The sequence below is a fragment of the Mus caroli genome, chromosome 7 (genome assembly GCF_900094665.2).
Source record: "Mus caroli chromosome 7, CAROLI_EIJ_v1.1, whole genome shotgun sequence".
In the NCBI taxonomy this organism is placed as follows: domain Eukaryota; kingdom Metazoa; phylum Chordata; class Mammalia; order Rodentia; family Muridae; genus Mus; species Mus caroli.
In genome coordinates this window covers 34,803,059-34,826,613 of record NC_034576.1, presented here as the reverse complement: position 1 = coordinate 34,826,613, position 23,555 = coordinate 34,803,059, and the positions used below count along the sequence as shown (strand labels likewise).

Genomic DNA, 23,555 nt, shown 5'->3' with positions numbered 1-23,555 from the left:
TGGTTTTTCAAGACAGGGTTTCTCTGTATAGCCCTGGCTGTCCTGGAACTCACTTTGTAGACCAGGCTGGCCTCGAACTCAGAAATCCGACTGCCTCTGCCTCCCGAGTGCTGGGATTAAAGGCGTGCGCCACCACGCCCACCTAACCCTCCACTTTTTAACATACTGATTTTATGTGTTTACATAGTTGTGTGTGCAGAGGTCAGAGGTCAACCTCTGGTACCAGTTCTCACCTTCCGCCTAGCTTAGAGGCGGGACCTCTCTTTGCTGTTTGCCACAGTGATGAGTACTTCAGGCTGGCTGGCTCATGCGTTTCTGGAGGATTCTCCAAGTCTCCAGCTCTCATCTCCTCTCCTAAGTATACTGAGGTTATGGACACATGCCACTGTGTCCAAATTTTATGTCCCACCCACGTGAAAGCTATCCACCAAGCTGTCCATCTTGCGTGGTGAGCATTTCTACCCACTGAACACTTCTGGCTCTCAACTTTTTTTTTTTAAAGTGTATATGGGGGAAAGTTCTCTTTGAGGTTAACACAGATGGCCACAGTCAGTGGAAGTTATAGTTTCTGTCTGATATTCATTTTTAGACTTTGCAAAGATTTTTCACTTCCTGAAGGGCCTTATGCTACTTTGTATAGTAGAAACATTGAAAAAAAAAATTTCCCACCATGCAGTGAGTACCCAGGGGAGTTCTGGAGCAGACAGACTAATGGCACTGGAGTGAGTGACAGTGGCCAGAATGAGAGTACGGATACTAACTATGTGATGGCGGAGGCTCTTTCTTTCACATTCTCGGAAGGTCCGGTGGAAAGAGGCGATGTTCTTGTCAAATCTCTCTGAGTGTCTTCCCAAAAATTCCCTCACATCTTCGATGGTTTTCAGGGAGAAAGGATCTGCGGGCGCTGAAGGTTCTTCTGAGAAAGGAGAGTGAGGGTCAGGCTGGCTAGAGTTTTCCGTTTCCTAAACAATGAGGGTGGGGTGGGGGTGTCCCTGTTCCAGAAAGAAAGATCTAGAACACACACACGCTTCCAAGAGAGGATGGCCAAGGACCAGGGAAGAAGGTAAAGAAACTGCTGTCCAAGAACATCCCAGTTGCAGGAGAGCATAGAGTCCAGAAAGCCACACAAGGTCTTTTCAGGAAACGAAATGCCAGTGATATGTGACCCAAGGGACAACCCATGGGGCTGAGGTGAAGCTGGCTCCTGACAATTCGGTGTCATGGTGCATTTGGCACAGGGTCTGTGCTGTTTCCTGGGGCAACTAAACAATCCATTGAAAACCAATGAGCTCTCAGAGAGGCAAAGGTGTAGCTGGTTTAATAAAACACAGAGCTAAGTCCCGAGGCTGAGCCCAGACTCAGCCAGCACTGCAGCTCTGCACAGCTCCAGGGACAATCTTCCTCAAGGGTTGATTAGAGCGCCGAGGCCTCTGGACTTGAGTCCTATCATATCCGCCAAGGCAGCCCCAATCTGCACATCGCCTTAGCAAGGGAAGACATAGATCAAGTCCCAAAGGGGACTTTTATAGTTAGGCAGGTCTCTAATGGGCTCTCTGATATTTCTGTGTGTGTGACATTCAAGCATTTAGCAGCCGGGGGGGGGGGTTCGGGGGCGCGGGGAATGATGTGCGTGCACATGCACGAGAGAAAAGATCAGTCCCCCCTCGGTACCTGAAGTCTCTCTCCTCTCCAAAGGATGAGCAATGCAGAGAATGCTGAAACTCTCCTCTTTCTCGTTGTAGAAAGTCTCTTCAAAGAGGATGGGCACAGAGAGAAGGCAAGCAAAACCTGCTCCTAGCTTAATCCTGTTTCCTTCAATGATGACAGCCTGGAATGAAGAAAACCTCACTGGACCAGCCTAGGGTGGCCACCGGGACCCTTGTAGCCACCTCTTGGGAAGTATTTAGGCAGAGCCTGTTACTCCACCCCAGTGTGGGTTAGCTGGACACATGACTAGGAGGCAAGGAACAGATGTGGTGAGAAAAATCTGTGATAGTTACGTGCCAGGCCTCATGAGCCACAGAGGGATGTCAACCAACTGAGCAGGCTGATAACAACCCTCACCCTCTCTGATCTGCCGCGGTATCTACAAACCCCACGTGTTCCAGCCCTGGGTCAGACTGCAGAGCAACCCCAGTGAGAAGAGTAATTTAGGGTGGCCTGGACCCCTGACTGTGCATCAGTTGGGGGGATGGGGCCAGCTGAGTGCAAATGAAACGTCTACCTCTTAGGTTCTACCTGCTTCCGTTAGAAAACCAACAAAATGCACGCACACAGCTGGACACGGCAGCTCAGGCCTGTGATCTCAACACTTGGGAGGCTGAGGCAGGAGGATCATGACTTCCAAGCCAGCCTGGGACATAAAGCCTGAGACAGCAAAACTCTGTCTCAAAAATCAATAATATATGGGCTAGGTGTGGTGGTACATGCCTTTAATCTCAGCACTTGGGAGGCAGAGACAAGCCGATGTCCCTGAGTTCAAGGCCAGCCTGTCCTACAAAGTGAGTTCCAAGCCAGCCAGAGCTACACGGTGAGACCCTGTCTCGAAAAAACAACCATAACAAAAGAAATAGCTTAGTGGGATACAGACCTGAGAAGGGGTACTCCAGGGGCCCCCAACATACAGGTAGATGACTCCCTTGGCTGAGGGAAGGAGGGAAGAACTCCAGTCCCACCACACCTCCCATGACAGAGTCTGGGTGCTACTCACTATTACCATGGCCGCCTGTCTCAAAGGCTCCCTAATAAAGACGGAGGACCCATAACCCTTTCCAAAAGCTGCTATGTACAAATAAAAATCAATATTTGATGCCAACAATGTGAAAGGCTGGAAAAACAGGGTCATCTTGTCTCTGTCTGTCCCACCCCACCCCCATCAATCCCGAGCCACCCTAGAAGAAGTGAGTACCTTTCCATCTAAGGTCTGAAAGTGTCCTTCCGTGGGTACCAAAACATAGGACTCGAACTGGCAGGAGGCCTGCACACTGCCCGGCAGGCTTCCTCTGCAAGGCACTAGGACCTAGAGGAGAAGGGAGCTTAGTGATTGGTGGACAGAGTGCTGTGTCTGTCTGTCTGTCTGTCTCTCTTCTTCCCTGCCACTCCCCCCCACATCCACCTCATGAGCCCTAACTTGTTTCATCTCTTTCTTTTTTAAAAAACATTCTTTTGCGACAGGGTCTCTTTTATCCCTGGCTGTCCTGACATTTACTATGTAAACCAGGCTGGCCTCAAACTCACAGAGATCCACCTGCCTCTGCCTCCCAGTGCCAATATATAAGGCACGTACCACCACACCCAGCTCAACTTGTTTAATTTGTAGACTGGAGAACAATATGGTGAGCCCCGCATGTCCTTCATCCAGCTTCAAAAATTAGGAATTCAGTGTCCGGTCCTGGGCCATAGCTTTCTATACGTAATCTCTAGGTTATTTTGAAGCAAAGCCCAGAAAATTACTTAAGGTAGAGAAGTGACTCATCCATATATATTTTTAGGAATGCATTTCTGAACGATGAGCCTTCTTTTTAAGAAATGGAACACGGGGTTGGAGAGACCACCCAGCAGTTCCCAGCACCCATGTCAGTCATGGGGATCCATCGCCCTCATCTGGCCTCTGGGGGCACTGCACACACATGCACAAACCCACACACTGATATGCACACATATACACATAAATCTAAAAAAAATAAATGAAAATCAAAAGCAGAACCATAGTGCATTATTATGTACAAATGCCCACTTCAAACTTCTCTAATTACCTCCTACTTTTTTTTCTTCTTTTTTTTTTTTTTTTGGTTTTTCAAGACAGCGTTTCTCTGTATAGCCCTGGCTGTCCTGGAACTCACTTTGTAGACCAGGCTGGCCTCGAACTCAGAAATCCACCTGCCTCTGCCTCCCTAATGCTAGGATTAAAGGCGTGCGCCACCATGCCCGGCCTTTTTTTTTCTTCTTAAAAACATTATTTTAAAAACATTTTTTTTAATTCATTGTACAAATTTTGCCCGAATGGGTATCTATGCACTAGTTGCATTCAGTACCCACAGAGGGCAGAAAAATGATGCTGAATCCCTGGAACCGGAGTTCCAGACCATTAGGACTCCATGTGTGTGGTGGGAACTGACCTCAGGCCCTCGCCTCTGTAAGAGCAGCAAGTGCTCTTAACCAATGGGCCTCTGCTCTGGCCCAAATGTTCAATTTCTGATATTTATGTCTTCACTGTTTATATTCAAGGAAAATAAGACTTCCTTTTATGTATTTAAACTCTATTCTGTAGCTCTTGCTGAATTCCCTTGTGAGATTCCAGCACTGAAGAAAAGGCAGACAGTGGCATATGCCTGTAACCCAGCACTCAAAGGGGCCCAGCAGGGGGCTGACTGGTGCAAAGTCAGCCTCAGTCATTTGAGGCCTACCTGGGAAAAAATTGTATGCATTTGTTCATATATATATATATATGTGTGTGTGTGTGTATACATACACACACACATATTGATATACACATGTATATATGTATATATATATATATATATACATATATATATATGGATTCAACTTTATTTGTTTAGCACATGTGTTTGGGTGCCCACAGAGGCTGAGATTGATTGTCCAATTCCTTGAAAGCTGCAGTTACAGGCATTTCTCAGCCAGCTGATATGGGTGCCGGAATCCAAACTCCGAACTTTATGACTGAGCTGAGCTGCAAGAGCTCTTAACTGCTGAGCCATCTCTCCAGGCCCCTCAGATCTGAAAGCTTCATCTAAAACTAAAGGGAGGCCTCTGGGTAAATCAATTTCAAAATAGGAAACAACTTCCGGCTGGCTCTATGGGGCCTCAGGACTACACAAAAAGTGCAGCTCACGCTAAGTGCACACACAGAAGATCTCAAAGCCGGAGAGTGGGTTCCGGCCAGAGGATGCTTAGAAGCAGTTCTGGGGGCATGTAATGTCAGACTCAGAGGCTTTGTCATGGCCACCGCTGCTGCACTGAGGAGGAGAACACAACATCCATCCATGGAACAGGCCTGCTCCTGGCCTTCATCCAACTTCCACAGGACCAGGAACTTGTGTGCGCCCTGGGAAATGCCACCCTAGTAAGATGTACATCCTGTTGGCTTGCCGGCACACCTTCCCGTGCCCAGCACCCGCCATGCTGGATCGCCAAGCATGCCAGACAGAGTAGGTTCACTGACTGAACGGGAGACCCTGCAATTTCACACACTTGCCCTTCCCCAGTTTCCTGACAGACTTGGATGGGAGGCTAACCCCTTCCATTTCAAGGGAGAGGATCCCCTACTACAGAAAGCCCCCCCACTAATAAGCTATAGACAGTCCTAACCCTTATTTATTTAGCTTGTTTGCTTGCTTTTTGTCGCCGCTGTTTTGAGAGAAGGTCTTACTGTGTAGCCCAGGCCAGCCTGGAACTCTAGCTCCTCTCCCTCGGGTACCTACCTGCCGCCTTCTAATTTTTCTGATGAGCAAATGGACCCATCCTCTAAGTCACACCAGAAACTTGGACAACTTTCTCAAGGCAGTTGTCATGAGCCAGTGTAAAAAGAGATGATCTGCTCTTCCTTTCAGCCCCTGCTGCCAGAATGACGACCCCGAGACTGATTATTTATCAATAAATGCCTAGGCCATAGGCTTCAGCTCATTCCCCAACCGGCTCATAACTTAGTTAATCCATGAAAACTATTTTATATCTACCACTTGGTTAGTTACCTCTCTTCGGTCCTGGCCACTTCTTTCTTTGCATCTTCTTTGCATCTCCTCAGCATCTCATTCCAATCTCTCTCTTCATTCTATTCTCAGTTCTGCTACTTGCTGGTTTCCGTCAGTCTCCCCTAGTTCCCAGGCAAATCTCTCTTTTATTCTCTCACTATTTCCCAGAATCCTCTCTCTTCCTGCCAGTGTCCCACCTCCTATTTCCTGCCTCAGCTCATTGGCCATAGGCTTTATTGACAGGTGATGCTTATATGAGACACTCCCTACAAACCAGTCCTTCACCTCCCAGTGAGAGACTCCAATGTGCAGCAAGCCACCATTTAGCCGCTCTCTGAAACAGACTGCGGTGAGACAATGTGCCCACAGCTGCACAGTGTTTGCTGGGTCCAGCAGAACCTCTGATAATGATCAAGTAACTCTTCCCAAGCCTGGCATTGTCTGAGCTTATAGTCACCTGTTTCACTTTGACACAGGGAAGTGGCTGGATCTAAGTCTGTATAAATTCTGCTATGCTTAGAGTCATTATAAAATGGGAATCTCAAAAAAAAAAAAATCAGTGGGTTGTCAACTTAAGAAAATGTAGCCATCAGTAGTGACCCAAAGCCCTGTAAGTAGCCCATATAAATTTATTTTACCCAACCAGATGAACGAAAATGAGTCATGGGGGGGCGTGATGTCTCACCTTGGTGGTAGACCTTAATTATATATCTCTCTTACAAAGTCAGGACACAGCTGTCCGTGGACAAGAGTCCCTGGAGAGAGACCTGCCCAAGCCACTCTCAGAAAGCCCCAGGTGCATTATTAGCCTGGATAATAAGCACAGAGGTGAGTATTAGAACAAGGTGGGTGTCACCAGGTCCCTGTGACTGAGAGATGAGGGGTGCGGGAGGAGGCATTTCCATGGTGCAACCAGGGGGCAGGAAGAAGAGTCCTCCCAGGCAAGGAAGCCCTGGAAGGAAGCCAGCTCCAGCAGTGGCTGGGCCAGGTAGGAGACCGGGTCAGCCTTCCCCCTCAGCTGCCACACCCGTGCTACTGCAGACTGGCCGAGCAGGGTATCATGCCAGTTTGTATGTAGGGGAAAGTGTCAGAGATGGCTGATACTACAGAAATACATTTATTACTCCGTCATTTTTATTTTAAATGTCTGAGTGTTTTGCCTATGCGTACGCCTGTGTGCTGCGTTTCCACACACTGCCCACAGAGGCCAGAACAGAGGCATCAGATCCATGGGAACTGGAGTTACAGACGGTTGTGAGCCACCAGGTAATGACTGGGAATCAAACGTGGGTCCTCTGAGATCAGCCAGAGCTCTTCTCTTAACCACTGAGCCATTTCTCCAACCCCAAGACAGTTTTTAAAACGGTGAATTTATCCTTTTTTTTTTTTTTTCTAAAGTCCCATGGTTATGGTTTGAATCTGAGATGTCTCCCACAGCTCACATCTTAAATGCTTTGTCCACAGCTTGCAATGCTGTCTAGAAGTCTATGGCATCTTTAGGGGGCGGAGGCTAGAGAGTGGAAGCAGGTCACTAAGGCGGGGCCTTGGAAAGGCATGGCTGTTTGTAACTGGTTCCGGTTCAGCAGTCTGCTTCCTGTTCCTCCATAACGTAGAGATGCCTCTGCAAACACTCCAGCCATCGTGACTACTCCGGTAGGATGGAACATAATCTTCCAAAACCGATTCCAAACCAACCCTCCCTCCTTAGGTTGGTCGTGGCAACAAGAAAAGTTAATGATGTGGTCCCAGTGGCAAACTCCTGGGGCAGAAACTAAGCACAAAGCTGCTGATCCCACACTGCTCTCTCAGAAGTGACAGAAAGGATAAGGAACTTTCTAGAAGCAATTGCAATGTTCTATTTTTTTTTTCATTCACTGTGCTAACAACCATGTAGATCACACTGCACAGTGAACAGCTGTGACCCATTTGCCCATGCTTTGAACAACAGGGGGTCAGAGCGAGTCACCCAGCTTCAGCCCTACCCTTGAGTACTCTGGCAGAGTGGTTCATCCCACAGTTAACTCCTGCAGGGAAACTGGCCTCATCCAAACGGGCCAAGGAAGGCCTGAAGCGGATCGCCACCCAGAGTGGGCCAGGTGGGTCTGTGGCTCTCGGAAAGGGCTGGAGCAGAGTCCTACTTCAAAAGATGGGGCTGAGCGCCATGGTGCACATAACAGCTGGGATCTCAGTAATGAATTTGGGTCCTCACATGCTCTCGCCACCGAGCCTTCTCTTCATCCCCTTGTCTGTTTCTTTACTTATTTATTGGAGTTTTACGAGATGAGTCCCACTAGGTAACATATGCTACTCAAAACTCATGTGTTGGAGTTACTGGCCTGTTTTGTCATGTTCCGCCTCCAATTTTTATTTTTTGTATAATGAATTCTATGGCTTCCAAAATCCAAATTGAGAGACCAAAAGTCTCTGGCTAAAACACATGAAGCAAAATACTAATCCTAAAACCCAGAACAAGCCTCTAGAGAAGGAGGCTCCTGTGGGCAGAAACAAGACAGCAGTCACTTCTGGTTTTCCAGAAAAGCTACCAGCAACCGGAGGTTGGCCTGAGCTAGCTAAACTTCTCCTTTGGTGCAAATCCTCGGAGGCCTGACCCGAGCAAGTCACCACAGGAGAAGAGAAGCAGAAGCTCAGTGAGGTGAGAAGGGAGCAGGACACAGAAGCCAACAGGGACTTCCCAAGCAGAGTCAAGGACAACACAACATGCTCGGTGCGCTCAACTTAAAAGGAAGTGTGGAAAAAGAAACTGAGGCTAACTCGGTCAGTGAGGTGCAGGACTTCAACTTAACCCCCAGAACTCATGTGAAAAAAACAGACAAAACAGGTCTGGTGGAGCATATATGAACTCTGAGCACTGAGGAGGCAAGAGAACCCTCAGACGGTAGGTTAGTCAGCCTAGCTGCATAGGTGTGCACCGATCCAATGAGAGACTCAATATCAAAAACAAAAGAGCTATGTAGTATTAGGAATGTATGTCACCTGAGGCTGTCCCGTGACTGCCACATGTACATATAGATTTGCCTTCACACAAATTCACACAAGAGATACTAGGATAGTTCAATGATAGAGCCCCTGCCTGGAATCTCCCAGTGAGAGGCTGGGGGCATGACTCAGTGTAGAGCCCCTGCCTAGAATCCCTCAGGGAGGGGCTAGGGGCGTGGCTCAGTGGTGGAGCACTTGCTTAAACTCTCCCAGTGAGGGGTACCAGGCAATGGCTCAGTGGTAGTGTACCTGCCTGGCATGTACAAAATCCTGATTTTCCTCCTTGGCACTGATTTTAAAAAATAAAAAAGGAAAAAAAGAAAGAGAAAGGGAGGAAAAGGAGGGAGATGTAGAGGAGGAGGAGGAAGGAGAAAGAGAAAGAAAGAAGAAAAAGAGAGAAGAAAGAAGAAGGAGAAGAAGAAGAAAAAGGAAAAGAAGAAAGAGGAAGGGAGGAAAAGGAGGAAGAGGAGGAGGATGGAGAAAGAATAAAAAGAAAGAAGAAAAAGAGAAAAAGGAGAAGGAAGAGGAGGAGAAGAAGAGAAGAAGGAGAAGGAGAAGAAGAAAGAAGAAAGAAGAAAGAAGAAAGAAGAAAGAAGAAAGAAGAAAGAAGAAGAAGAAGAAACAGCAGCAGCAGCTGCCCTGGTTGTCATTTTGTCAACTTGACTCAAGCTAGAGTTATCTGGAAAGAAGAAACCTCAGCTGGAAAGAGGCTTCCGTCATATTGGACTGTGGGCATTTTCCTGATCTACAACTGATGTGAGAGGGCCAGCCCACTGTGGGCAGTGTCATCCTTGAGCAGGTGATCCTGGGCTGCATAGGACAGCAGCTAAGCAAGCCATGGAGAAGAAGCCAGAAGGCTGCACTCCTTTGTGGTCTCTGCTTCAGTTCCTGCCTTGAGTTCCTGCCCCACCTTCCCTTCATGATAGACAGAGACACAAACCAGGACAACCACTAACGTGCAATACTGAATGTTCCCTAACAGGCAGTCTCACGTGTTAGAGGCTTGGTGGCCCTTTTGAGAAGGACCTGACAGCTTAGGCTGTGGAGGGGCCCAACCTGGTCGAAGCAGAACATTGGGAGGCATGCCTCTGTGGACTAAGCTGGCCCCTATTCCCTCTCATACTCTTTCCTTCCTGATCCTGAGGTGAAGAACATCCTGCATCACAGACTCCCACTACCACACAATGTTCCACTCACCACAGGTCCAGGGTCAACAGTCTCGATACGGACAGAAAGCTCTGCCACCACTGGCCAACACCCAACTCTTCTCCAATAGGTGGTTTCTGCTAAGCATTTTGTCACTTTTATCAAGAAAACTGACTAAAGCTCCCAACCCAAGTACTGGGAAGATCTGCAACACCAAGACATGGGGGTGCCCACTCCAGGCGGCACAGGTTCCCGACACCACAGTTGCTCCCAAATGCTTCTTCTATTCCTGCTCCCGGGCCCCACCCTGAAGGCTTCTGAGACGCGGCTATTGCTTAGTTTCATTTCTGTTGCTGGGATAAAAAATCCTGACCGAAAGCGGCATAGGAGAAGAAACGATTTACTTGACTTAGAATTTCCAGGTACTGTCCATCACTGGGGGGAAGAGGGGAGTGTGGATGTGGAGCCAGGAAATCTAGCAGACAGTCCCATTACGCCCAAGGTCAAACAGCGAGAGACAGGTGCACCATGCTTCCTGCTTGCTGCCTCTTATGTGTTTTCTTCACTCTTCTGAAGTCCAAGGCTCATGAAACAATGTAGCGCACAGTGGGCTGTGTCTTCCTGAACCAATTAACAAACAGACAATCCTCCCCCGAGACACAGCCACAGGCCAGCCTTATCCAGATAATTCCTCAATTGGCACTTTCTCCTCAGGTTATTGTAGGTGTGCCAAGATGACATATTCTGAGTTAATTATTAAGCTGGTGCTGAGAACTGAACCTGGGTCCTCTGCGGAAGCCATAAGTGCTCTGAACTGAGGAGCATTTAAACCTAACCATGCCACGCTGTGTACATTCACATGCTCCCTGATTCCATAGGAGAGCACCCAGCTGAACAGAGGAGGACTGCTGAGCACCAGGGAGGACCGATACCCAAGGAGGACTGCGCACTCACAGTCAACAAGGAGATAAGAGCGCTGAGTACCAGGACAAAGGTAGGATCTACCATAGGTGAGGGGCAAGGGTTTGGAGACAGGATGACAACCCAGGATGTGCTGGCTGGTTTAGGTCAACTCGGAGCAAGCCGGCATCATCTGAGAGGAGGAAACCTCAATTGAGAAAATGCCTCCATAGGATCTGGCTGTAAGGTATTTTCCTAATTAGTGATTGATGGGGGAGGGCCCAGTCCATTTTGAGCAATGCCATCCCTGGGCAGGCTGAGCAAGTCATGTGAGACAAGCCAGTAAGCTACCCTCCATGGCCTCTGTATCAGCTCCTGCTTCTAGGATCCTGCTCTGTCTGAGCTCCTGCACAGACTTCCTTCGGTGAGGAACAGTGGCATGGAAGTAGGAGCCAAAGAAACCCTTTCCTTGCCAACTTGCTTTTTGGTTATGGTGTTTAATCCCAGCAATAGACACCCTAAGGCAGCCCGCGTCAGTCTCAGGACGCTTCATCCAGGAAGGAGCTTGAGGTGGCCCCTCACTGTTCAACCACACATCCAACATTGGGTAACCACCCCCTCCCGGGGGGGTAGGGACAGCACAGGGCTTCGTTTAACTCCACAGCTCTGCAACTGACTTCCTCTAAATATCCCCTTCACCTGCCACACTCCCGACACTGCCGACACTGCTCACGTGTGAAGGCCTGTAGACTTACAATGCCATGGATCTGGGCCACCTTGCTGCACAAGTCAGGGCGCCACTTCTGAAGGGCCAGGTAGAAAGGGTTTTTCAGGAGATCTTCATCATATAGAGCCATAGGGACTTCAGGGGGATCCAAGTGAGCTTCCTGCAACAAGGGAGGGAAAAGTTGTGAACAGAGACAAGGCCCTCACCACGTGCCAGTAAACCTGGAGCTCACTCTGTAGACCATGCTGACCTTGAACTCAAAGAGATCCACCTGCCTCTGCCTCCCAAGAGTTAGGATTAAACACCTCTGCCACCTTAACTGGCATAGCTGGCTGTGTCTTTTTGCCTTTTTGTGCTTTTTGGTTGTGGTTACCCACAAACACATGCATGTGCGAGTGCGCAGCCCCGCCCCTGCCCCCTCTTCCCCGCCCCGCCCCCAGAGCTCTAAGGATGTAGCCCAAGGCAATCTACCAATGACCTAAATGCCCAACCACTTTGGGTTTTGTTACTTTGCTTGAAGCAAGGCCTCACTATGTATGCAGCCCAACCTGACCTCAAAATCAGGATCCTCCTACTGAGTTCCCCTCTGCTCTGGGACTGTCCTACCACAGTGTCCCCAGCTCTGGGACTGTAGTAGAGTGCACCCCATGTCCAGCTTTCTCCACTTATTTTCATCCTGAGCCAGCCCTGTGGCCTGACTTCACTGGCTACAGTTTCTGTGCATCAGCCTCGAGGGGCCTTGTATATCCCGCCCTCATTCTCAATATACCCCAAGACAGCATGCTGGGAAACAGCCCAAGTAAGGAAAAACCCATGTCGGGGAGAGAGAGGAGCCCATGTGAGCTAATGAACTGAGCCATGCGGGAACAAAATGCAGCCTCACAGTTATGCCAAGGAAAACATCCAGAGAGTAACGAAATGAGGGTAGCTGGGAGCTCTCACATTCTGACTTGGTTACACAGCAAAGGCCTCCTGCAACCAGGACCCCTCCAATTTCACAAGCATAGCCCCTGGAACTTCTAAAAACCCTAAACTGTCTCACATTCCCATCTCCAACCCATCTGGATTTTATTTTTGCATACGCTATAAATTGGCAGCTAATTTCACTTTTCCATATGGTAAGCTGATTGTCCCAACATCGCTTTTGGCACAGTCTCTTTCTTTCACACACCAGTTGGGAAAGCTGTCTGCGCCATACTCCCAAGTCCTTGTGTGTGTCCGTCCTATTTCTTCGCCCTACTCGGTTTCAATGGTCTAGACTGGGCTGCTTAAAAAGAGGTAGGGAAAAAAAAAATAGAATTATAGATACAGACCATACAGCCACATGGAAATTCTTATTGCCTTTGTTTCATTTTGAATTATTACATTTTCAAATAGATATTTTTAGTGTATTTGGTTTGTTTTGAGTTATTACATTTTCTACTTTTTTTTTTTTTTTTTTTTTTTGCTTTTGCACACGGGTGTGGAGTGTGAGCAACACGTGTGCATGTGACCGTCAGAGGGTGACTTCTGGGACTTGGTTCTCTCCTTCCAAAATGTGGGCAGGGCAGGCCATGGGGATGGATTTAAGGTTACTGAATGCACCACCTTGCCGGCCAACTGTACTTGTTTTTATTTCACCTCAAACCCCTGGGTTCATGTGATCTTCGTAACCCCACTCTCTAAGTATCTGGGACTCCAGGTGTGCATACCATGCCTGATAAGTACATGATATAAATGTCTAGTAGCCACATTAAAAAAAAAAAAAAAAAAAAAAAAAAAAACAGCTAAAACTGGTTTTCAACAGTTTATATATTATGACCTATCCGAAATACACTTTCAATAAATAATCATTACTTTAAAATTAAAATGAATGTGGCCTATGAGACAGACGTCTCAGTGGATGAGGGCACTTGCTGCCAATCCTGATGGCCTGAGTTCCATCCCCAGGCGAGAACTGACTCCTGCAAGCTGTCTTCTAACTTCTCTTCTAAATTATTATTTTCGTTATTTATTTTAAGTGCACGGGTGTTTTGCTGTCAACATATACGACTGTGAACCACGCGAGTGCCTGGTACGTGTGGAAGCCACAAGAGGGCGTCAAAACCCCCTGGAGTTCTAGATGGTTGTGAGCCACCACGTAAGCGCTGGCAACTGAAACAGGCTCCTCTGCAAGAGCAGCCAGTGCTCTTAGCCACTGAGCCACCTCTCCAGTGCCTCCCCCTAACCACTGAGCCACCTCTCCAGTGCCTCCCCCTAACCACTGAGCCACCCCTCCAGCTCCTGTCCTCTGACTTCTACACATACACACAAGGCTGTAAACTCCATCGACCCAGATGGAAAAGTCTACCTGACAAAGAGCCACACAGGCCTATCACCAAATCTCTTGGCCCAGTAAGAGCTGGCTTGACTACTGGCCCCACTGGGGACTCTTCTCACTGGGGCCTTAACTCCTCCCACAGGAGGATCTAAGGGAACTTTTAAAAAAGAACCTGGGCTGGTGAGATGGCTCAGTGGGTAAGAGCACCCAACTGCTCTTCCGAAGGTCCAGAGTTCAAATCCCAGCAACCACATGGTGGCTCACAACCATCTGTAACAAGATCTGACCTCCTCTTCTGGAGTGTCTGAAGACAGCTACAGTGTACTTACATATAATAAATAAATAAATCTTTAAAAAAAAAAGAGAGACCTAGGATCTAGCAAGATCTGTAGGTCATTTCTTTAAAAAAAATAAATAAATAAAAAAGAACCTAAAAGAAAATAAAATGGGTGTAAATAATCCTCCTTTGGGCCCCCAGAGAGACCCTGGCAATGGTTCAGGTGTTTGATTCATTGAATTCAATTACTGCCAGAGCCAGATAATCCTCTCATGATTCCCCAAGAGAAGCAGAGAATGCAATTTTGGGGGGACAGAGTCACAAGGGAATAGCATTCTTCTGGTTTCCGATAGCTGGTTCCATGGGGCAGAGTATGACAGCTGAAGATGCTTCGGATAAAAACCACTTGAGAAACAGGATGTACGTGATGGCGAGATAAAGCTGGGGAAGGGCACGTGACACTGGCAAAGCACTCAAACCATCACTCCTCAGCAAGGAGATATGGCCAGAAAGGAAAAGGCATAGCAGGGAATGGGGGAGACACTGAGATGTGGACCAAAGCAATGCTAAGGATTCAGGAGGTCCTGAGTACAGTTCATAAGAAGTCTTAAGAATCCAAGACCAGGGGGCTCCTGACCATCCCTAACAGACCTCCAATGAAAATTGACAGCACTAGTCAGAACTGCCAAATACCCATGAACGTGAGTTACCCTGTGAACAAGACAGCCATACGGAGAAAGTCTGAACATTTCAGGAGATAGCATGCACACTGAGGTATGGTTTTGTGGTCTTCAGCTGTCCTGACAAACCAGATGAGTCTGGGTAGTCAGGGACCATCTGGAGACTGCGCACAGCCCTGCTCTGCAAAATCCAGCATGGGGAGTCTATGCCTCTCAGAAATGTACTCCCTGCCAAGTGTTACAGGAACCCTTAGAGGTTCGGAACCAAAGACCCTAACCAGGCATGCTATCCAAGCAATGAGCAAGGCTCTCTAAGTGATGCAAAGGGAAGGGTAGGGTTGGGAACAAAACGGGAACAGTTTCTAGCCATCTTTTTTTTTAATATCAACGGAAGCACAGGGATGTAGTCTGTGCTTTCTGGTCCCTAGTCCTTCTGGCCTTGTGATATTTACAGATGGGGCTATATTGTCCATAAACCCCACGTTAGAGCACTCAGCTTTAACACCCACATTCAGCTCACTTGGAGGCCAAGAGGAAGCAAGAGGACAGCTGTCTCTACCAGGTAGGGGAAGGGTTAATCCCAGACAGCAGCCACACAGGTAAAAATAAACAAAGTGCTCAAAGCTGGTCAAACACGGTGGCACTGGAACCTGTGGTGTTAGGGAGAAACGATCAGGGAGCCAGTTAAGGGGTATGGTCTCTGCTCAGATTGACCCCATCACCCTGCTCCCGGGAGTTACAGATGGAACAGCCATGCACCCATCTCCCTGCCAGGATTTCAGGCACTTAGAGGGCCGGTACTTAGTAGCTCCCTAAAATGGCCAACCTCGTAACACCTTAATCCAGATTCCCCTGAACTGACTCCTCTCTAAGTCTGTCATCTATAATCAGTTGGTCATATTCCTTGGCACCCCTTGGAGAGGAAGATGATACTGGACACCAACCTAATGTCACTGGCTAATAACCAGGGAGTGTCCTAACAGCACAAAATCATTGAGTGGCACCGGGACAAATCAATAACAAAAAGCCTGCAGCAGTTTGGTATGAGGCTAGCACAGTCCAGTAAGCACATTGAGGCCCAGTCATGACCTTGACCCCAGGCCCTGTGCAGACACCACTGCTGCTCGCCTAGAAATGCTGCTTGCTGTATGACTCAGGTGAGGCATCAAGGCTGGAGGAGCTCTCCCGAGGTCTAACCCAGGAATACACCTTCAGCCAACTTCAAGACCCTGGCTGCTTTCCCAACAACTACTCCTCTACCCAATCTCTTCCTCTGCCTCCCAATTGCACACATACCTGTCCTGGTGAACCACACCCAAGTGACCTCTCCAATACTCCTACGCAGTATTCCTCTGTCTTTCCTTCTCCCCCCACCTCCAAGCCTCCTCCCCCCAACAAGCTGAATGATCCATACTTGGTGTTTGGCCTTTGTCCATTTTCTAAGCCCCATCATTCCCCATGCCCTACAGCTTTCCAAAGGGATGGGTTCTCCCTCCTTCCACCCATTCGGTCCCCAAACCTAGTCCCCTATCAAAACCCATGGGGGTGGATGGCTCCTGCGTGGCTGCAATCATCACCCCACCCCGCCCCAAGAATGGCTAAGTCGCCCAACATTCAAGTTCTGAATGCAAACGGACAGCTGAGCTGGCTAAAGGACAAGACCCCTGAGTGACAGTAAGTACTGGGGTTCAGGGCCTTAGATCCTGTCGGTTGACACACCACCACGGCCTGCACTGGGGGACTCTCAAAGCCCTACTATGTGCTGCTTTCGCTCCGGATCAATGGGAAGTTTACAGTGTTTAATGCAAACAGGAGCATCTCTCCACAGAATGAAACAGAAATCCCAGCCACTGAGAACTCTGTCCAGTCTCACTAGCCCTCTTATCCCAAGCCTCTCACTCCTAGATGGTGATGTGTCACTTGCTTCCCCTGCCACCCACCCCGCCTTGAGTGTCCACGTCCCCTGGAGCTGGAGGAGAGGCTGGAGGGGCACCGCCTGGCGCGCGCGCATCTGGGCAGTCCGTTTTCAACCAGGAAACCGAACACACTCTGAGTGATTGTACGTCTCTGGGTACCCGAGTTTTCCATAAGTCTTCTCTACCTCCAGGACGAGAGGACCTGGCCACGTGTAAAGCAGGCAGGGATACCCTTTCCACTTTCAGCCCCGGCGGAAACTCAATCAGCTGGCCTAGACCAGGATCTGAACACACAGCCTCCTCCCTCAGTTTGGTCACCGGAAAACCTCCCAGGCCACATGGCCTGGGAGAGACAGCTCTACCCACTGCCCCAAGTCCCAGCTCCGGGGGACCCAGGCCTGCCGTGGTGCCCCAGAAACAGATGCATTCTCCGCGCCGCCTAGGCGTCCCTCTGGACCCAGTGGACAACGTGCGCGCCGCGATGCGGACGGCAGAGGAACGGGAGAGCTGGGAGGCTCAGCCCGCCACGGGTCAGGGCCCCTGGGGCCCATCAGCCCAGCCTGGGGCTCCCCTTCAGTGCAGGGAACCCCTCCCCCTTCCTCTCCCAGGCCCCGCCCGACCTCGGCGTTCCCCAGAGTAGGGAGGCGCTGGAGGATACCCGCAGAAAACACTTACTTAAGAGGCTACATAGTTTCACCTCTGTGCTACGACAGCACCTCCCGGACCCTGGGCTGGGACCTGAGTGCCCACCACCCGGGTGCGGTGGCTCCACTCTTCAGCCTACCTCTTTACTCCGCCGTTGGGCGGAACCCTGCTCCAGTCTGTCCAATAAGAGGTCGTTTTAGTCGAGACTGACACATAAATAGAGCAATCATTAAGTCTGGTTCAGTCGGGGGTGGGGCCCAGGCGACTCCGCGCTTCCTACTCAAGCTAGCCCCGCCCAGAGCCAGGGAGTGCGCGTGCCCAGAATTCGAGAGGCGGGACCTAAGGAAGATCTGATATTAGGGGTGGGGTCCAAGCTGGGCCCCTGAAATGGGGTTAGACTGTGATGGAGAAGAGAGCTCCAACTAAGTAACAATCCTACTCGGTCGATCCCCCGTGCTACTGGTGATGCAAATTGGAGGTGCCCAGTCTTCCGAGCCACCCTACTCTGTTGCCTACAGGGTCTAGTCCCTTGGTCCTTTCCCTTCACTAGCATGGGCTGCGATAAGCTAAGCATTCTTTCTACCGAGTCTCACTTTTCCTCGTCTGCAAAGTAGGGGAAAAAAAACTTGAATTTGTAGGGCGCTAAGGTTCCAGAATTATCATGGTAGGGAGAAGAGGGAAAGCCACACTTGATCTACCTGGGCTGGGCCCCGCCTACCCCTGGCCTGGAGGCGGGGAGGGGCGGGGGGGGGGGCGAGCGGGCGGAGGAAGCTCAGGGCCTGGACTGGTGGCTGGAGGCGTGTCCTAGGAAACTGGATCCTGCTGCCCTTGGCCGGGGCTAAGGCGCGCGGCTCATCTTGGAGACTTGGGGTCGATCAAGGATGGGGTCTTCACTCTGGGCTTCTCAGGGAGCCGCCGTGAAAAAGAAAGTTGTGCAAAGACACTACTCATGACCCGGAGCGCGTCTGGGGGAAATGGAGGAGCGGATGGGGAGAAGCTAACCAGACTACCCCAGCCCGTGGGGACGACGGAGGCGCACCTCGAGGGTCCCTGGAGAGCTCCGTTGAGAACGGCGGCGAGGACATGAGGAGCATTCAGTCCGCCCTGCTCAAGGCTGGCATCAGGGCTGGAGGCGACCTACGACGTTGAAGGGTGCAGGTGGGGTACCACCGCCGGAGGGCAGCGCCATGGCCAGAGAGGAGTGCAAGGCGCTGCTGGACGCGCTCAACAAGACCACAGCGTGCTACCATCACTTAGTGCTTACTGTGGGCGGCTCCGCGGACACTCAGGACCTACGCGAAGAGCTGCAGAAGACCCGCCAGAAGGCGCGGGAGCTGGCCATGGCCACCGGCGCCCGGTTGACCGTCGCGCTCCGGGACCGGAGCTTAGCTACCGAGGAGCGCGCGGAGTTTGAGCGGCTCTGGGTGGCCTTTTCAGGCTGCCTGGACCTGCTCGAAGCCGACATGCAACGCGCACTAGCGCTGGGAGCCACCTTCCCGCTGCACGCGCCGCGCCGGCCACTTGTTCGCACTGGGGTGGCCGGCGGCTCCTCTGCTGTAGCCGCGCGCGCCCTGAGCGCCCGCAGCCTGCGGCACGAAGCCGAGAGCGACTTCGATGTCGCCGATCTGCCCCAGTTGGAGCGCGAAGTCCTCCAGGTGGGCGAGATGATCGACGACATGGAAATGAAAGTCAACGTGCCCCGCTGGACTGTACAGGCGCGACAAGCGGCAGGCGCCGAACTCCTGTCCGGTGCCAGTGCCGGCGCGTCCTCCGCCGGTGGCATTTCGGTAGAGGAGCGCGCGGGACCCTGCGACCCCAGCAAGGCCCTGGCTGCCACCGTTTTCAGCGCCGTGCTGTTGGTGGCTGTGGCCCTCGCCTTATGTGTTGCAAAGCTGAGCTGACTGATATCCAACGGTCGTCCGCTGCCCCTTTTCTTTCCAGGACATGGGCTTGGGGTTTGAACCGTTAAGGAGAGAGGTAGTGAGCCTGAATGTGTTCGTATGAACATGATCCTTTCAAAGCCCACCTCTGCCTGGGCAAAACATGTTTTGTTTTTTAACATGCTGGCCCAAGAGGAGTTAACAGCACAGGGCGGTCAGGCCATTACCTCTAATGTCTGTAGGAGCTTTACCTCCTATTAATAGAAATCGGTCCACAGTGACTGACCCCAGATCCCTTTGAGTTTGATGGGTTAAGACGTATGTCCCAAGTTTGGTGCCCACACGCTGGTTGGTAGCACTCATTCTGTTTTAGACGAGACAATTTTGTTAAGGTGTGGGGTTGTATCAAGTATAGTGGTGGTGGGGGAGGGGGACATTTTGTTCCCTAGACAAGAAACCAGTTGCAGTAAGATGCACGTGGGTTTTGTTACTTAAATCCTTTGGGGCCTAGGCTTTGGGAGAGTGTACTGATAGAGGATCGTGCAAAGTGCTTTCTCTGTGATACACTACTGCACTTGGCAGAGCCTGCCTATTAGTCACCAGGAGCTGCAGCTATGAGAGGTTTTGTGTCGTGACCCCATTTAGGGTCACAGCCAAGAAGGTTGTGGTGTATCTGCACACTTGCTTCAAGAGAAGACCGCTCCATACTCATCCTCGGATGGGGGAGGAACAGGATTGTTGCTTTGGGAAGGGCCACACGGCTATGTAAACAGGCACGTTCTCCTTCTCACCGGCTTACTTTATCCCAGAATTAGACCACAGTGTTTGACCCTCCTTTGAGGGAGGGCTGGGGAATCCTCTTTGAAGCTCTTAATCCTATCTATCCCTGGAATTTACTCGATAGCCAATAGGAACGCTAGTTTTCTAGAGAGCTGCCCAACTGTCTGACCCCATGTTACAGGGAAGGGCGATTCTGGTATCACTAGTAACCAGGGGTTGTGAGCCTGGCAACTGAGTTCAAAATGTAACAGCTTTAATTTGGAATTTAAAGAGCTTTAAACACTCGCATGCGTGTGCACGCACACACACACACACACACACACACACACACACACTATCTGAAAGAATGTAAGCACGTTAGTACCAAAGTTGGGTTGCTTGTTTGTTTTTGTATAAAGGAAACTGGGCCACAAGCTCATAGATGCCAAGTGAGTCAAGCTTAGAGAACTTTTACATTGTATATGTAGTCTGCTAAATATGAATCTGCATCTGCTTTTTTCTAAAACCCTGGGGACCAGCGAGATGGCTTAAGAGATAGAAGTATGTACTGTATCGAGACATAGTAGTGCACACTTTTAATCCTTGGAGGTAAAGGCAGGAGGATCTCTGAGTTGGAGGGCAGCCTGGTCTGCATAATATCCGGGACAGCCAGGGCTACACAGAGAGACCCTGTTACACACACACACACACACACACACACACACACACACACACAGGTATTGCACTTGCGGAGCATGCAAGTTCTGTTCCCAGCATTCACCCACCCACCGCCAGCAGTTCACAACTGCCTGTAACTCCAGCCCTAGGAGAGGTCTGGCACCCTCTTCTGGATTCCTCAGGTACTTGTCCCCATGGAGGCACACTCTTCACACGTGCACATAACCAAAACTAGACATTTTAAATCTATATTCCTGAATAGAGACTGAATTTTAAGATCATAGCTCAAACTGCCAGAATCCTCCCCATAAAAGGCAGAAATGGCCCCTGCTTTCCACGGGTAAAGAATGAGATGTGAGAAATGTTCTCTGTCTCCCTGGAGGGGCTCTTTTATAGTCCTGGGGAAGTGGTACTGAGAAAGCGGATGCATTTAACTTTCAAATGGTCTGTGGGACAAAAGCAAAGATCTGCTTGGCTAGAAATGGGATTTCTTTTTAACCTCTGAAAGTGAGAAAGAGGGGGTGTTACCACCACTCTTTGCACCCCTTAGCCATTCTTTGGATATTTAATGAGCTGGGTCATTAGATGTCCACCTGTGATGGTTCTTAGATGACTGCAATTCATTGCAATGTTGCAAAAGGTTGACTTAAAGTAAACATTCCTCTAGTAGACCTGTGAACCCAGGAAACTCACTGAGATTGAAAACGTTAAACATGAGGTGAATTCCTTGGTGTTATGATGCTGTCTAAGAAAGCTGCTATAGGACATAGGCAAAGTCGCCTCTTGCCTTGTAAAACTGGCTATCTTCTAACTAATATGTCTTCTTGTGTTTGTGAGCTAGCTTGCTGATAGAATTCTGGTTCTATTCATACTTGGGTGTTGAGGTAATTCATCTTCTATAGACATTTGGTATGATCTCATACTTGGTATAATTGACAAGAAAAAAAAATACATCAGTTAGGCTGGGTTTTGTGCAGGCCTGATACTTCACAATGATACAGAAAGATCACACGTTCAAAATTAGGTTGGTCTGGAGTGCGACTTCAAGGCCAGCCTGGGCAACTTAGACTCTATCTCAAAATAAAAGATGAAACGAGAACTGGGGTTATAGCCTAATGTCAGGGCACTTGCTTAGTATGCTTGAAGGTTCCGATTCAACCCTTGCACACACCCCCAAATGTATTAACTAATATTAAAAAGGCAAAAACTCGGGGTGTCAAGGCACCTATCAAGGGAGTGAGCTATGAGTCAGCAGTGAACTGCTAATGACTACAGTAGTCATAATGCAGCAAGAATATGCTCAGATAATTGGTTTTCTAAGACAGAATCTCACTGTGTAGTCCTAGCTGTCCTGGAATTCAGTTTATAGACCAAGCTGCCCTTGAACTCCTGGGACAACTCCTAGATGCTCCTTCCTCTGCCTCCTGAGTGCTAGGATTAAAGGCATGTGCTACCCTGCCTTGCTTTGTAGCCCAGACTGGCCTCAAAGTGGTGAGCCTCCGTGCCTTGGCCTCTTCAGAATATGCTACTGATGTGGGCCCCCACAGCCATCTGGACGATTTCTTTTTTTATGTATTATAAAATTGGGCACCTCTAGCCTCTGTGGTCACCTACATTCATGTACACAGATACACATACGTACACATAACTGAAAATAACATATTTGAAAAGTAGTTTTAAAAGATTAAAAGTCAGGCTAGTGAGGTGGCTTGGGCTAAGGGTGCTCACTGCCAAGCTTGACCACCTGCGTTCCATCCTGAAATCCACACGGTGGAAGGAGAGAACAGGCTCCCAAAAGTTGTTCTCTGACCTACACAGAGAGAGACAGAGAGGTGCAGCCTCCTTGCCCCACAAAATAAATAAATAATCCATGTAAAACAATAACAAGTATTTAGTTTTAAAAATCAAAACTAATGAAGCTTAGTGCTCATAAGCTTCAGGGCACATAGAGTGTAGACCCTAAAAAAGCAAGCGTGGGATTGGGGTACAACTTAGCAGTAGTGGGCTTGATCTGCACTTCACAGCTCTGGATTCAACTGGCAGCAATGCAAAGGGAAGACAGAGGTTCACGTGTATATGCTGCCCGTGTATAGTATTTAAATAGACAAGGAACTAAACTTCAGACTCTTAAGTCTGAATCTGAGTCTTGATTTAGTTTTAGGGGCTGGGGAGATGGCTCACAGGTTATGTATGAGTGTGTGCTGCTCTTGCAGAGAACCAGGATTCAGTTCTTAGCGCCCATATGGGGCAGCTCATGCCTGACTGTAACTCCAGTTACAGGCTCTCTGTCGCCCTCCTCTGGCCTTCAGGGACACTGCATACCAAGCCATGCAAAGTGCACTAATTCAATCTTGTTTTCACAGTCATTAGGCCACCACAAGGGATTCTGGGAAACTGTAAAGACAAGCCCTTGCTCTTTGCTCAAAAGTCTGGGGGCTATACTAGCTCCCTACCATGGAGCAGGGGGTGTTCTTAATGTGTAATGGTGGATCTGTGATGGAATCAAAGCTTTCACATCTCCGTGTTGTATCAACAGGTTCTAACCACAATGTTTGTGAATAAGTAAGAAGTACAGATAATACGCAGTATTAATAACCTCTCAGGGAACGGACTTCAAACGGGCCACTATCGGCTTGCGATTTTAAACAATATGCTTAATTTTCTTCACCAACATTGGAATGGTGGAGTGTACACCCCATCGATAGACTTATTCTCCACAGACCCGGATGCAAAAAGAGCCCAGAGGGTTCCAAACTGTAGGTATCTGCGTGCTTTCCTCTGCAGTACAGTTGTACGCAGCCATTACCACAGGAAGCTTGGCCGTGGACGTCACAGCTCAAAGCCATCCTTCAAAGGCAGTGTCTTCTGGTTCCTGAGAACTGGCAAAAGGCTTATGACTGGGACGGTAGACATTTCTGGAAAGATACTCCTGTCATTTAT

At 49.3% G+C, this 23,555-nt stretch overlaps 2 protein-coding genes across 2 annotated transcripts in view; one reads left to right on the top strand and one right to left on the bottom strand.

Annotated features, from left to right (window-relative positions):
* Ankrd27 (ankyrin repeat domain 27) overlaps nucleotides 1–17,446 on the bottom strand; it is a 51,275-nt gene extending 33,829 nt beyond the window's left edge. Inside the window, exons 1-5 of the mRNA XM_021167678.1 lie at nucleotides 17,329–17,446; nucleotides 11,510–11,641; nucleotides 2,909–3,019; nucleotides 1,672–1,828; nucleotides 762–916 (exon numbers count right to left, since the gene is read on the bottom strand). Coding sequence (XP_021023337.1) covers nucleotides 762–916; nucleotides 1,672–1,828; nucleotides 2,909–3,019; nucleotides 11,510–11,611 — 525 coding nt within the window. The 5' untranslated portion in view covers nucleotides 11,612–11,641; nucleotides 17,329–17,446. The remainder of the gene's footprint in view (nucleotides 1–761; nucleotides 917–1,671; nucleotides 1,829–2,908; nucleotides 3,020–11,509; nucleotides 11,642–17,328) is intronic.
* A 679-nt stretch (nucleotides 17,447–18,125) lies between these two features.
* Rgs9bp (regulator of G protein signaling 9 binding protein) lies at nucleotides 18,126–21,546 on the top strand. Its single transcript, XM_021169176.1, has one exon. The coding sequence runs from the start codon at nucleotides 18,486–18,488 to the stop codon at nucleotides 19,197–19,199; it is 714 nt and encodes a 237-aa protein (XP_021024835.1). The 5' UTR covers nucleotides 18,126–18,485; the 3' UTR covers nucleotides 19,200–21,546.
* Nucleotides 21,547–23,555: the final 2,009 nt, after the last annotated feature.

Excerpts from the sequence above, each read along its gene's own strand:
- Rgs9bp (XM_021169176.1), top strand. The coding sequence starts at position 18,486 with ATGGCCAGAGAGGAGTGCAAGGCGCTGCTGGACGCGCTCAACAAGACC.